Here is a 14,548-nt window from a genome sequence, read left to right as displayed (position 1 = left end):
TGCCACTAGAAACAGTAGAAAAGTTGAACTTGGTTGCTTATGGTTACACAGAAGAAGAAACTTGGAATCTGAATTGGGATGGTTTGGATCAGATAATCTCAAAGGTCTCTTTTGGTGATTCTGATTATTTTAATTGTTATTATTACATATCACAGATTTATTCATTCTGTGATCAAATCATGCCTCAAATCACATTACTTGTGAATTATAGTGCAATACTAATATATCTTCTTAATGCTCATGAATATTCTCTTCTGATAGGAATATTGCAATGTCTGCCACTATTAGTATTTGGACAGTGTTACCTTCCTTTCTCCTCTTCCAGCCTTAAATTGAACATGAAAGATAGTTGATGTACTCACAACCAGCTTTCATTGTTGCCTTGTATGTTTTGACGTGAAAACTACCCTCAGGATAAAAAAAAAAATCCCAATTAGAGAGAACAAGAATTCCCTTCAGCCAGGGGAAAAAATCTGCTTTACTGTGAATAAGAGAATATCAGCAAGAAATGGCCTGTTTTAATGTACTGTTTGACTTTCCCTATCATACTTTTATTTTCATAAAATGAGAATTATAGATTACTTTTTCTTCTCTAAGAATTTCACAAATAACAGCTTAAAAGGACGGTGTTCAAGTGCTGTCCTTATCACTGGTACTGAAGGAGGAAGAAGATCTGAGATTTGCTGGATTCAATATGCTGTTCAGTCTCTCTTAGATGCCATTTTCTGCTTTTTTGGTGTGTGAAAAGAATGATAATAAATCTGGCAGGCACTTAAAGTTTTAATTATCTGATAATGATAATTAATTGGCTACATGAGAGATGGAAGTAGAACTTATTTGTGAGGTTCACACACTAAGCATTGTTCTCTTTCTTTGAATTATCCTTAATGGCAGTGAGTAATAGTAAGAACAGTTGCAAGAGCATCAGCGTGTCGTCGATATAAGAATGTCTATGGTTTGAACCTTATTCATCTTATTTAAACAAGACTAACCCATTGAAGAAAAATAGACATATGGGCTTGTCTTGATTCCGGAATTGATTTACTTTATATTTCCCCACAAATATATATAATTATACTTAGCTGATATTAATTGACAAGATGGATTACAATGAATTTATACTTAGTGAGATATAAATTTGATTTATTTTGAGGAAGATCAGTCTAGATTAGACTATCATGGAAGCTCTGAGAAAGCCACAATGTTGTTCCCAGATATTTATCTGTAATAAGTTTGCATAGGTTCACTATATCATTAACATCTCATTAAACAAGTAAATTGAAAATCCGTTTATTATTACTTACTATTGCTGTTCACTGTTTAGAAAACATATTTTAGTAATAAAAACTCTGATTAAAAAGAGCAAAAATGAGTAAATTATGAATAAATGTAATTGACAGCCATAGTCTTTCAAAACATGAGGTCTCTGGAGGAAGAAAAAGCAAAACTATGTGGCCTTGTGGTACAATGATTAAAAATAGATGTTCTTTATTGTTAGGCATAAATCATAGATGATAATCAGCATATAAATGATTCAATTCAGTAACAGTTATTTGGCATATTGTGCTGGGTAGTTGCATGATCATAGCAGTGCTTTGTATTTTCAACACTCTTTATTTTCAGAGTGGCTTCCAGAGTCTCACATTGGATTATTATAAGCAGTCCTAGGAGGGAGAAGGGGATGGTGGAGTGTGAATAAGCACAGAGGTTAAGTAAATTGCCTAAGATATTTGCTACTTGGGGACGGACTAATATAAATGCTTTTTCCGTATCTGATTATTCACACCTGCATATTTAAACCTTTACAGATTCACAGTAGCAGAAATAAATGTCAGAAAAGAAGAGGCATAAGGCTGATAAAAAGAACAGTGAGTGCAGCAAATGACCTCTTGGTTACAGTTTAGACTTCAAGATGTTGGGTTTTTAAATATCACTCTTTCACTGGGTACTTAGGTAAACTATTGTGAAATACTTGAGGCCACTGTTAAGTAGTGCCTAAGACCTTAGGCAAATAAGGTCTTTCTGTTCTCATTAAAAACTTTGGAGTTTGCCTATCTTTAATTCAGTTTCTCTAAGATTTCAAGGTTGTTGAAGAAGAAAAATTAGAAATGACTAATTGATTCAAATTAAATACGGTAAATTCATGTTCACAACAGCTAACAACAGCTAACAACAGCTATTAATAATAACTGTCTATCATACTGCTTGTTGAAAGGCTCCTATGTTGTATGCTAAAAAAAACTGAATGAAAATAGTACAGTGTTTAAGATTATTAAAAAACCTGATGATCTAATTAAAGAACAAATGCCAAGGTAGCAGTGTTGACATAGAGAGTGGTTGAGGCTAGGATGGAAGATAAAAGGAAAAGCAGGTAGTTTTGGTGGCCATCAAAGGAAGTCAGCAGTGCTAACTCTGTTGACATAGTCTTGTGGAGTAAACAGTGTTTACCAAGAAAGTGTGGCTCTTTTCTTCCTTTGACAGGTGTCTCTAAGCCTGACTTCCAGGATGAAAAAGATTGAGGAGTAGCAAATGATTAAACTATGAAAAGCTTTAGACTTACTAGCTCCTCTGTATTATTAAAGGCCCTATACTTATTCAACTAATTTGACTGCATAATTAATCTGAAGGATGTAATATTATAAATCCACTGGCAGAGTTCTTATAGAGATGTGTGTCCCATGTCCCTGAATTAAACTATCAATAATTGTGTGGGGTTTTTTTTTTTTTTTTTTGACAGAGGCTTGCTCTGTTGCCCAGGCTGGGGTGCAGTGGCATGATCTAAGCTTACTGCAAACTCTGTCTTCCAGGCTCAAGCAATTCTCATGCCTCAGCCTCCCAAGTAGCTGAGATTACAGGTGTGCGCCACCTCGCCTGGCTAACTTTTTGTGTTTTTTGTAGAGATAGGGTTTCACCTTGTTGTCCAAGCTGGTCTCAAACTCCTGACCTCAAGCAATCTGCCTGCCTCAGCCTCCCAAAGTGCTGGGATTACAGGTGTGAGCCACTGAGTCCAGCCTAAACTATTAATAATTGTATTTAATATTTATTGTGTGCTGCATGCCAGGTATATGCTAAATGCTTTATATGATATATCTCCTTTATTCCCACAACTCATTGAGATAGCTATTGTTATTATTTTCCTTTTATAGGCAAAGTCATTAGACTTATGGAAGATAGAAACTTGCTAAAATATTTTTAATGCATGTTTTAGGAGTAGTACATTAAAAATCCACAAGAAATATGAGGTTATTGCTAAAATGGTTATTGCTGTATAATGCACATGAACATTATTTAACAGTTCAGGATAGGAATGAAGAATGATGTGATGTATGATGATTAATTTGGTTGGAATTGTTTGCCCTTTTTGTATTGGTTGTAATAATTTTTTGAACTGAATTTTCTTTGAGGCACCACCTTTGGAATCAGACAGACCAGAATTTGAGTTTCAGCTTTGCCATTGGTTAACTGTTAACTAGTTAACCTTTTTAATCAGGTTATTTAAATGCACTGTGGCTCAGTTTCCTCATCTGGTATATAGGCATAATCCCTTCCTCCCTCACCAGTCTACTATAAACACAGTTAATCCTCATTATTCATGGATTCAATATTTGCAAATTTGACTACTTGCTAAAATTTATTTATAACCCCCAAATTAATACACTCAATGCTTTCATAGTTATTTGCAGACATATGCAGAGTGGTAAGATATCTGAGTCACCCAACTACATGAATGAACAAGGTGACACTTTGACTTCTTACTGCTTTTCTCATACTGTAAACAAGTGTCCTTTCGGTGGTTTATTTAGTACTATGTGTTTAGCATTTTAGTTATTTTTTTGGGTGATTTTGCTGCTTAAAATGGCCCTCCAAGTATAGTGCCAATGTGAAGGCTAGTGTTCTTAAGTACAAGAGGGCTGTGCTATGCCTTTCAGAGAAAAATACATGTGTTAGATAAGCTTTATTCAGGCATGAGTTATAGTTCTGTTGGCCATGAGTTCAACATTAACGAATTAACAACATATACTAAATCAGATGTTTTTAAAAAGAAATACACTTAAACAAGGTTAGGTATTGATTGGTTGACAAAGGTGATGTGACCAAAGGTTCCCAGGAACCTAACCCTGTATTTTCCATAAGAGTGATGGTCCAGTATTCATTAATTTAGTGTTTGGGGTAAATTCATATAACACAACTACTGCGAATAACAAGAATTTACTGTGTTTGTAAAGTATCAAGCATGGCACCTGGTATATACCAAATATCCATTATATTCACTTTCAACTTTATCTCTTAGTTTTCCTTCTGACTTCATGGAAACACTTGGGAAAGAAATGGGAATATTCTTTATGATTTTAATTAACAGGGCAGTGAACATTCCAAAATGGCATCATTGTATTTAGAAGACAAGATTCACAAATGCAATTCTTCTCTTTTTTATATTTTAGAGTTCTTTATAACAACATATCATAAAATATTACCTTTTATTAAGTTATAGATAATCAACTTAAAATCCCATTTTGGACACTAAACTGTCTTCCAAGATAACTTTATTAGGAAGTCAATATTTTTGTCTTTGTGGGCAATGCAGTTTCTGTTGCAGCTATTCAACTCTGCCATTGTGGTGTGAAAGCAGCCATAGACAGTAGGTAAATGAATGATCGGGACTGGGTTTCAATAAAACTTTATTTACAAAAGCAGGTAGTGAGCTGGATTTCCCCTGCAGGTTGTAGTTTGCTCACCTCTGATTTAATGTACTGTAGGGTCTTGGTTTATGATATTATTATTTATCATATTAGGCAAATGTCTGATTCTGAGTTTGCTAGAAGATCCATAGACCATTGAAAATAAGCAGTTTTCCATAACTGTGTTTTTCTGTTAGTTGTGCTGGTAGTGATAATAGCTTTAATGAGCATTTGTTATATGCCAGGCACTAACCACCTTATACTATATTTTATTTTCTCAGTATGGTCACAGGATTCTTGGGGTGTCACTTCACCAGCTGGAAACCCCTGTGGCCAGTGGCGCCTTTGCCTGAGTTTTGCTCAGGCACACCAGGCTTGTTCTGCCTCCTTGGCCTGCCAGGCTGCATTTGGCTCACTCTACTGGCCTGGGTCCCACGCTGGCCAAGGGCTAGCCAGGTGCAGAGTGGCAAGGGGTGTGTGAGTGAGCATGGGGTTCAGGCTACCATGCACAGCCAGGCATGACAGCTGCGGTGGGGTGGGCAACTCCAGGTGACAGCATGGGCACTGGTTCCCTGTGAGGCTGCAGCTGAACCAAGCATGCCACAAGCAGCTTCTGTGCTGGCACCAGGGAATATGGTGGCACCCAGAAGCTTGGAGACAGAGCCCCAAAGAGGCTGTTACAGGAACTACAGAGCCCCAAAGAGGCTGTTACAGCCTTGACTTGGGGAGCTCCCAGGTCTGGTATCCCCAGAGGGCCACAGCTCTTCTCTCCTTCTTGTCACCTACAACGTGGCAAGCAAGGGGCATGTTTCAGCCCTATTTGTTACAACTCTTTTAGCCCCACCATTTGGTGGTTCCTGAGTTCTTGTCCTATATCCAGGAAGAATGAGGTATGCGGACAAGTGGAGGGTGAGCAAGGTGAAGAGGAGCTTTATTGAGCTACAGAATAGCTTAGAGGAGACCCACAGTGACTGGCTCCTCTTCATAAGCAGGGTGTCTCAGCTACTGTTCAGTTCTCAGCAGAGAGGGGACCCTGGAGTGGGTAACCGAGTCTAGGGCTTTTATGGGCCTGGGCCTCAGCCAGCCAGAGGGAGGAAGTGTGTGCTGATTGGTCAATGGGCGGCCATGGGCAGTCTGGGGGGAAAAAGCACCACAAGTTCCCATTCTGGCCCACTGACTGGCAACCCAGCCCCCAGGCTTCAGAGCCTCCCTGACTTGAAGGTGGGGCTTTGTGGGACCCATCCCCTTCCATCCAGGAGACTCTATGCCTCCTGCCACTGTTCTGGGCACCCAGGCTGTTCGGTCAAGGAGTGCCTGCAGGCCAGTGCCAAGCTGCCTTCAGCCCCTGCTTCAGTCTCTCTCCTGTGCTTGTTGGTGGCCAAAGTCTGGAGGAGGCTGAGGTGGCAGGAGGCTGGTATGTTAGCAGAGTGCCCAGGCTCAGCCCCAACCTTGCTCTGAGATTGGAAGGGGTGCCAGGAGTGGGGAGAGGCCAGGCAGGGGGAGCAGACGTCTTCAAGCCTGTGGGGGAAGGGGTTCTTCCTGGGCCCCTGAGAGTGCCAAGATGCCCTGGTCCACAGCCATGGCTTGGGTAGCTGCAGCTGTGCTCAGGATGGTGGAGCTCCTGCCTGCTCCTGGCCCCTAAGAGCACAGGGAAGCTCGAGTCTGCCTGGGAGGATGGGGCTCTGCCTCCTCCCGCCCCAATGGCTCCATGGAACGTGCTGCCTGGTCTGCACCTCCCCCACAGTAGCCGGCTTCATGGCAGTGGTCACTCCAGGCTGGCTGCCGCTGCCATCAGTATAGCCCTTAAAGGTACCTATTGTGATTGTTATCTCATTTTTTAGAGACAGAAACTAAGGCCTAGAGAGGTGAAATAACTCACTCAGTGTCATAGAATTAGGAAGTGGTACAGCCTTGTCCTAGGACAGTTTTGACTGTGTAGCCAGCATGCCACATTCTTTGCATAATCTTTTTTTATTTTCTCATGTTTTACTGATTTGGGGATGTTGATTTGAATGTAGAAGTTCATTGTACAGCATCTTTAAGGTTTTCTCAAGGAAAGCATTATATTAATTCAGCGAATAAGTAGATGTGTGTGGATTTTAGCTCTAATTCTTTAATTAGTTTTTAAAAATCAGCTTATTTTTATTTCTGGCTAAGTTTTCTAATGTATTCCAAAAGAGAAGAATCTACCTAAATGTGAGACTTTGCTGCTTTACACTCTGCTGGGAGATTTGTTTTTCTTCATTGGGTAATTTGGAGGTCTCATTTTGTTCTTGTTTCTTTAATATCCTGATTAAAGGATTAGAAAGCCCTTTTCCGGGTTGGAGTCACTAATACCATCTTGCACATAGCCATGTACTTGGAGGATGTTGATTTGCATTTGTTGAATGAATAATAACTTAGCTTTCTTTTTTTGTAGTGTGTCAACTATTCTTCACATTGTCGTATCTAGTATCTCTGGGTACAGTTCTCAGAGTCTGCAGAAAGCTTGACATCAGAAATAAGATATAGGTGGTAGAAATGACTAGGTTGGTGTGAATATTGAAAAAGTGGGCTCATGGTTTCAGAGTGGAGATAACCTGTTCAACTATTGCACTGCTTTCCTGTTTCCCTTTTTATATTTAGTTGTCACTCATTGGATCAGCATTTTATCTGGACTTAGTATGTGCCTGATACAGTTAGGAATCCAAAAATAATGATCCTTGTTTTCTTAAAGCTCAAAATCTCACATCAACTTATAAGTGGTCTTAATATGTGCTTATCCACTGATTAGCATAAATTAAGTGCTTTAATGGAGGTATTATAACAAGTGCACCGTAGGACCATAAAGGGAGGTACAACTGACTGCCCATTGGGCCAGGGGAAGGGATCTGTTATGAAGTGAGTGGTTTCTGAGTTGAGAACAGGAGTGTTCCATGTAGAGAAGGTAGGATTGGCCAACATCTATCTTGTGGGAAAGAAGACCACAACAGCAGGAGAGAAGATGAAATATTTTGGGAATGATAGGAATTCTGTTTTGGCTGGAAGAGGGTGGGGCAAGGGGTGAGCTTGGAAAAATAGGTTGGAACCAGATTGTGAAATGCATGTAGTGATAAGGGGAATTTGAAAGGCTTTCGTTAGAGTGTGGCACAATCAGAGTTTTATAAAAATAATTCTGGTGACAGCATGAAGGGGAGGAAATTGTTGGGAGGGTAAGTAATGGGTTGTCCATTCTTCTGCCTTCCAGCTTTCTCCTGTGCTTCTGGAGAGTATCTAGAAATGAAGAACCAGGTATGCAGTAAGTGTGGTGAAGGCACCTATTCCTTGGGCAGTGGCATCAAATTTGATGAATGGGATGAATTGCCGGCAGGATTTTCTAACATCGCAACATTCATGGACACTGTGGTGGGCCCTTCTGACAGCAGGCCAGACGGCTGTAACAAGTAAGAATCCAAAGCAGCCTTTGGCTCTTAACTGAATATTTGAGAAGAAAGTAGTTGCTCTTTTCCAGAAAGAAGATGAGGATATTCTTGGTACTGTTTGTGGTGATAGATAAGCTAATTGCAAAGAATCATGTTTTTTGGACAGTCATTGCAATGAGTTTTCATGAGGTTAAAATCATTGCCCTCAGGATATAATAGACACTGTATGCAAAAATGCAATAAAGCTGTTAGAGAAGCAAATTAATTTTCTCATATTTATAACTACATTTAAGCCACTGGTGTTTCTACTAACCTTTTTCTGATTTTTAACAGATACTTTCAGGTTTTTTTCTTTTCCTCTGACAGGAAGAATTCATAACCTTCATTTAGACACTTGATTATCTCCTATAAAAGAGAGTGGGTTAAGTACCTAAGGTGGAAAGCGCCTTTGCTTAATTCCTACCTCTTTTATAGGGGATTATTAGCTTTGCATATGACAAAGCTGGAGAAATGTTAAACTGTTTTGAAAAAAACAAAACAAAATGTTTGTCTTTGAGCTATATCCCTTCCTGTTCTCTTGTATTAATTACGTAACATTTACTTTCATATGGATTTGCTTAGAGAATTCAACTTTAGGGCTCTGGCTACCCCCTGACAAGAGTAGCCTCTCAGGAACCCCACATTTTTACCATAAGCTAAGGATGCTGGGGAATTATTTAGCTGTGTTGAAAGGCATATTCATTACCTCCTTCCCTTCCTTTCTTCCTTCCTTTCACTCTAGCTGTCTTTTTGCCAAATGATGCCAATTTCTTTATTTTAATCTCTCGATAATAGGATTATTTCCTTGAGAGAGTGTGTGTTTTAAGTAAAAGAGTTCCTTAGAGGAAGGTACTAGTAGGATGTTGTGGGACCTCAGATCTTTGTTTTGGTGGGCAGGAGATACTGACAAGGCTTCTTTTTCTGCCTGGAATAGTTTATGCATAAAAGAAATCGAGTAAGCGGAAGTTTTTCAATGTAGTGTCTTCTAGTGTAATTTTCTCGTGTAAATTTGAGTCTGGGCCAGTGCGGCGGTGGCTCATGCCTGTAATCCCAGCACTTTGGGAGGTCGAGGCAGGCGGATCACCTGAGGTTGGGAGTTCAAGACCAGCCTGACCAACATGGAGAAACCCCATCTCTACTAAAAATACAAAAATTAGCCTGGCGTGGTGGCAGGTGCCCGTAATCCCAGGTACTCAGGAGGCTGAGGCAGGAGGATCACTTGAACCCTGGAGGCAGAGGTTGCGGTGAGCTGAGATCGCACCATTGCACTCCAGTCTGGGCAACAAGAGCAAAACTCCGTCCACTTTTGCATACTCTTTATTTCTCTTTAATTAGTTGTGTCATATAGGAGATGTATGTTGAACTTTCTAAAAAGTCTGAGCTTTTCAAAATGGTTATATCATTGTAGACTCCCACCAGTAGTATATTTTAGTTCTAGTTATTCTACATGTTTACCAACATTTGTATTGTTAAGTCTTGTTTTGTTCTAGCCCTAGGCTTTCCAGTGTATGCACACGTGTGTGTGTGTGTGTGTGTGTGTGAGAAATGGTATCCCTTTGTTTTAATTTGCATTTCCCTGCTGGATAATAATGTCAAACATGTTTCATATGTTTATTGTTCATGTGTTTATTAACTTTTGTGAAGTCAAATTGTTTTGCCCATTCTCTACTTTTTTTTGGTCATTTGATTATTAAGCTGAAGGAGTTCCTGTACATTCTGGGCATGGGTTCTTATGTGTATATATTTATATAATAAATATATAGTATGTGCACACACACATACACACGTCTCCATGTGTGTGTAACACTTCTTCCCAGTTTGTGGTTTTTGCCTTTTTTGTTTTCTTAATAGTGTCCTTTGATAAGCAGAAGTTTAAAATTTGAAAGAATACAATTTATTATTTTTTTCTGCTGTGGTCATATGTTAGGATATCTTTGCTAACCCCAGGTTGCAAAGGCTAGAAATTACTGTATGCATCCTTATGGTAACATAGAGTTATTATTGTACCTTTATATAATGTTAAATTTTACAACAGCATAGTTACATCTATACCCTTATCTTCATACTATTGCCATATATTTAGAAACATGTTATAAACCCTACAATACAATGGTATTATGTTTTAAATAATTAGTTGCTTTTAAAATAACCTTACAAAGATTTAGGAACTCAAAGCCAAGTCCATCACTGACAAGTTCATTTCACATGACACACAGCTTCCTAAAAAATTAAGGTGAAAAAATATAGCTTTATATGTTAATCTACATATTTATCATTAATGGTGCTCTTTCTCCCCTTCTATAGATTTGCCATGTGTATGGGTTTACAAATAAAACTGCAGATATCTGAAAGAATAATTCCATCTAAGGCTACTAAAATTAGTTATCATCTATTTGGTAATCAAATTTTGGGTGAAAAATAACAATTTCTTAGCAGATTAATCATATGACCTTAAAAAGATTTACGAAGTTATTTGCCATAAGAAATGGACCTCTTCTCAGTAATAAAGTTGGCCTTTGAGTCTGGAAAAGCTTCTGGTGTTTTCTGCTGTACTTTGCTGATGGAACTACTCGTGAATCTGAGTTACATAGTTTTGTGAATAGAAGAGTTTTCAGAACATTAATGTAAAGTGCCTCTTGGTTTTGTTTCCACAGCTCTTCTTGGATCCCTCGTGGAAACTACATAGAATCTAATCGTGATGACTGCACGGTGTCTTTGATCTATGCTGTGCACCTTAAGAAGTCAGGCTATGTCTTCTTTGAGTACCAGTATGTCGACAACAACATCTTCTTCGAGTTCTTTGTAAGACCTTTTGTATTCTGGAATTTACTTTTTAAGGGACATTCATGTAAATTTCCCTTAGTCAGTTGTTCCCATTCCACTTTATTCCTCCTCAGTTTTTTTTTGTGCGTGTGTGTTAACTGAACCTTTTGATGTTAAAAGAAAACTTTAATCTTTTTTTATAATATTTTGTTTCCTGGTTAATATTGTTTCTTTACCTCCAAGATCTCACCTTGCAGCGTAACATTGGGCTTGGTTAACTTTTGGTTATGCTCATTATATAACCATTTGGTTTAGACTTTTTGTGTGACAAATATTTCCTCCAAGATTCATGTTTACATTACTTTTAGTAGCTACAGATAGTATTCTGTCAAAACTGTGTTTTTTAAACCAATTTTAGTTTTCACTTAAAAGTTTTTTTTCTCTTTGCAATTTCAAATATTTTTTGCTAACAAAAATTATTTAAGTGTATTTATGAGCAATTTTTTTTCAGAAGTAGAAGTGGCTGCATGTTTCTGATTCTGTGAATTTAGTACAGTCTAAAAACATCAATGAATGGGATACTTGATGTCTTTGAAAAGAAATTAAATAACATTACGGAAGATAAGATAAAGTAATCATCTAACCATTAGTAATAAACAGTATCTAATCTAGCAAATATTTGTCATGACACAAATGCTTGAGCAAATGTTCTCAGATTGACTTCTTATACCAAACCAAGTGTGTGTTGTGCTTATAGATGGGAGACTATCTTGAAAAATGTTTCTGCAGTCCAGATTTCAGAAACAAATGTACTAAAAATTCTAAAACAAATTTGTATTGTTGGAAATGGGAATTTCTAAATCAGAAGTTTGGTAGCAAGAGAGATTTTTCATGGAAATATGAGCTTTAGATTTGAAGTCAAGAGATTCTGGCTCTAGTTCCAACTCTGTAATTATTAACACTGTTATTGAGCAATTAAGTGAACCTTCCGGCACTAAGCATTCACTTCTATAAAGTAGATTATGTGACAATATCTTTTAAGGAGTCTCCTAGTACTAATATCTTTTGATGAGTTTAAAATGTTAAGCAACATTCAAACAGATTTGTGTTTAACCTGCATTTAGTTTGCAAAATCCTTCTGAGAGTGAACAATTCCCTGTTTCATTGGATACTTTTGGCAACATTGCTAAAACTGAAATAAAGTTAAGAAGCAAAGCAGTTATCTAATTGTGAGAATAAGTGTTTAGATTTGTATTGCCCAATAAGTTCTTTGAGAGATGTCAATAAAGGTACCCTTAAGGCATAAAGTTTCATTAATTCCTGTCAGCGATGCCTTTGTTCTGGTTATAATCTGAAAAGGGATGGCAAATTCGTGTTCCTTCTTCTATTGATGTTTCAGCTTTAGAGGTTGCAATTTATTGACTCAGAAGGTCAAAACTTCATGGTCATCATACTAATGGTTAATGGAAAGAAAGTGTTTGTAGATTGAAATATGCTGTTCTCTGAGAGTTGTACATATGGGCATTGCATAATTTACAGCAACAAAGTATTTAATTTTGGAACTATATGAAACTTTCATTCAGCCCTTGTATTTTTTTTTTCAAATAATGATGAAGCTGAAGCCTAGAGAGACTAAGTGATTAGACTTAGGTTTTACAGGTCTCCAGAATGCCAGTAGAATGTCAAGATAACATATGACGTCTGCTTTCAGTGATAAAAAAAGCTTTCAGTTTATCTACACGTTGACCATTAAAGGTATATTCAGGGTCCACATCTGCTTTTAAGTAGCTTAACACTTGCATTAAAATGGTCCTTATGCTTATAAAATGAACATGACACTTAAATTCAATTAAAGTAAGTACCCTCAGTAGCTGATATTCTCTGGTATTTGGATGGCAATAGGGTCTATATTTTAGTTGGTAAGTCTTTAGGGAATAGCTCTTAAGGAGAACATTTTAATATTTGTAAATTGGTTGGGAAGAGGAGTGAAGAAACAAAATGATTTAGAGATGAAAGAAAGAGCCATTTCTTTTGGTGGGAATATAGGTGATGAGATCTTATTTTAACTCTACTCTGTTGCTGTTTTGCAATATTGGAAAGGTGGCCTAACTTTTTGATGTCTCTGTATTCATTGTAGACCTGGAAAAGTAGTGTCTCAACCCCTTGACATTTTGGAAGAATTGCCTGGAAAGCAAAAGATGTTTGGTGTTAAAGATATCTGTAATCATTTGAATTGGCATGGCAAATGATTACCATTTACCCCCAAATAAAAATTTGGAACTTTGACTTTGGCCATAGCCACTTACTTTTGCATTTGGATTAAGTCCTAGGGAATGGAAAACAAAGTGGACTTTATTTATTTTTAATTTAAAATTTTACTGCTGCAAATATTATAAAGAACAGCTTTGTTTATTTTTATACTATTGGGCCTGCATGGTGAATGCAAGCTATGAAAAAGTTTGGGTAAGTTGGGTAGTTGTTTTATACTTTGTATCCTTTCTGTGCATTGTCAGTGTTAGTCACAGTGTTAGTGTGCATTGTCAGTGTTCTCCCACATTCCTCTCTCTAATGAGCTAGGCTTTTTGTTACAATGATGAAGATAGTTTACTTAGAACCTCTCAGTCATATGCAGTTGTCACTTAGGCTCCAGAGGTCTCGGTATGTTTACTTATTGAGAATTACTCATGGCCATTGTTTAGAATGTATTGAACGAGGTTCTTGCAGTCTGTGCTGGGTACAGAATTTAATTAAAGCTGTTATTCAAGACACTTTACTAGGGCTCTTGTGTTTAATCCACAGATTCAAAATGATCAGTGCCAGGAGATGGACACCACCACTGACAAGTGGGTAAAACTTACAGACAATGGAGAATGGGGCTCTCATTCTGTAAGTCTCTTTGTATTTCCTTCTTCTTTGCCAATTTTTCCTTCTTCCTTTTTTCCCCAACCTTTTCTTCTTTCCCAACTTCCCCTTCCTTTCATAACTTTTTAAGAAAAGTATATTTTAAGAAAAAAAATCAAAATTAACTATTAATTTAGATGATTTCTGGTTAGGGAAAAAATTACCCCTAGCTTCATGGACTCAGCTTCCAATTTTCAGGGTCTTTTTCCTACCTTTTTCTTTCTTCTTAGTTTCCTTTTCCTTCCCCTTCCCATTGTAGTCTAATTTTCCTCCCTTTCAAAGGGGCATCCATGAGAAAGAAGGCTGTTCAAAACTAATATACAAAACATTTGAGTTTCTAAGTTTACAAATGTGCCTGTCATATGTGATCGAATTAGTGGCTCTTTTCATTGAAAGGATCTGTGAATTCCTTTTATCTTTCTCTGCGCTGTGCCCAACAAGTGATATTCAAGCTTGTTTTGTTGGGTACTGTGCTGTCTCCATTTGTTGGACAGCTCTGTTTATCACAAAATATCTGTTTGGAGCCTCAACCTGCCTCCTCCCTATTTGCCACACATTGGTTAAAATTCTGCCTTCCCTGGTTACATGAAGTAAAGTAACTGCCTGCTTCCTTACAGGACAGCTCCTTAAATGCTTGAAGGCAATTACCAGGTAACAATTCAGTGAATCTGTTATTATTTGAGGCACCATCTCTTTGGAGTGAGAGAGACATGGATTTAATATCTAACTCCGGTTTATAGTTGTGTTTCTTTAGGCAATTTGCTT

General features: G+C 37.7%; 1 protein-coding gene across 12 annotated transcripts in view; it reads left to right on the top strand.

The window, feature by feature from the left end:
* Positions 1-14,548, top strand: part of ELAPOR2 (endosome-lysosome associated apoptosis and autophagy regulator family member 2) — a 266,632-nt gene that overhangs the window by 103,963 nt on the left and 148,121 nt on the right. For 11 of the 12 annotated variants that reach the window (XM_055114603.2, XM_034964351.3, XM_034964353.3 and 8 more), the window contains 3 exons: positions 7,906-8,101; positions 10,774-10,921; positions 13,682-13,768. In XM_055114603.2, coding sequence (XP_054970578.1) covers positions 7,906-8,101; positions 10,774-10,921; positions 13,682-13,768 — 431 coding nt within the window. The remainder of the gene's footprint in view (positions 1-7,905; positions 8,102-10,773; positions 10,922-13,681; positions 13,769-14,548) is intronic. The other variant, XM_063606271.1, reaches the window with a different exon arrangement.

This window comes from Pan paniscus, chromosome 6 (genome assembly GCF_029289425.2).
Source record: "Pan paniscus chromosome 6, NHGRI_mPanPan1-v2.0_pri, whole genome shotgun sequence".
In the NCBI taxonomy this organism is placed as follows: Eukaryota; Metazoa; Chordata; class Mammalia; order Primates; family Hominidae; genus Pan; species Pan paniscus.
The sequence above is the reverse complement of the archived record's forward strand: the minus strand, read 5'-3'. Positions and strand labels throughout refer to the sequence as shown.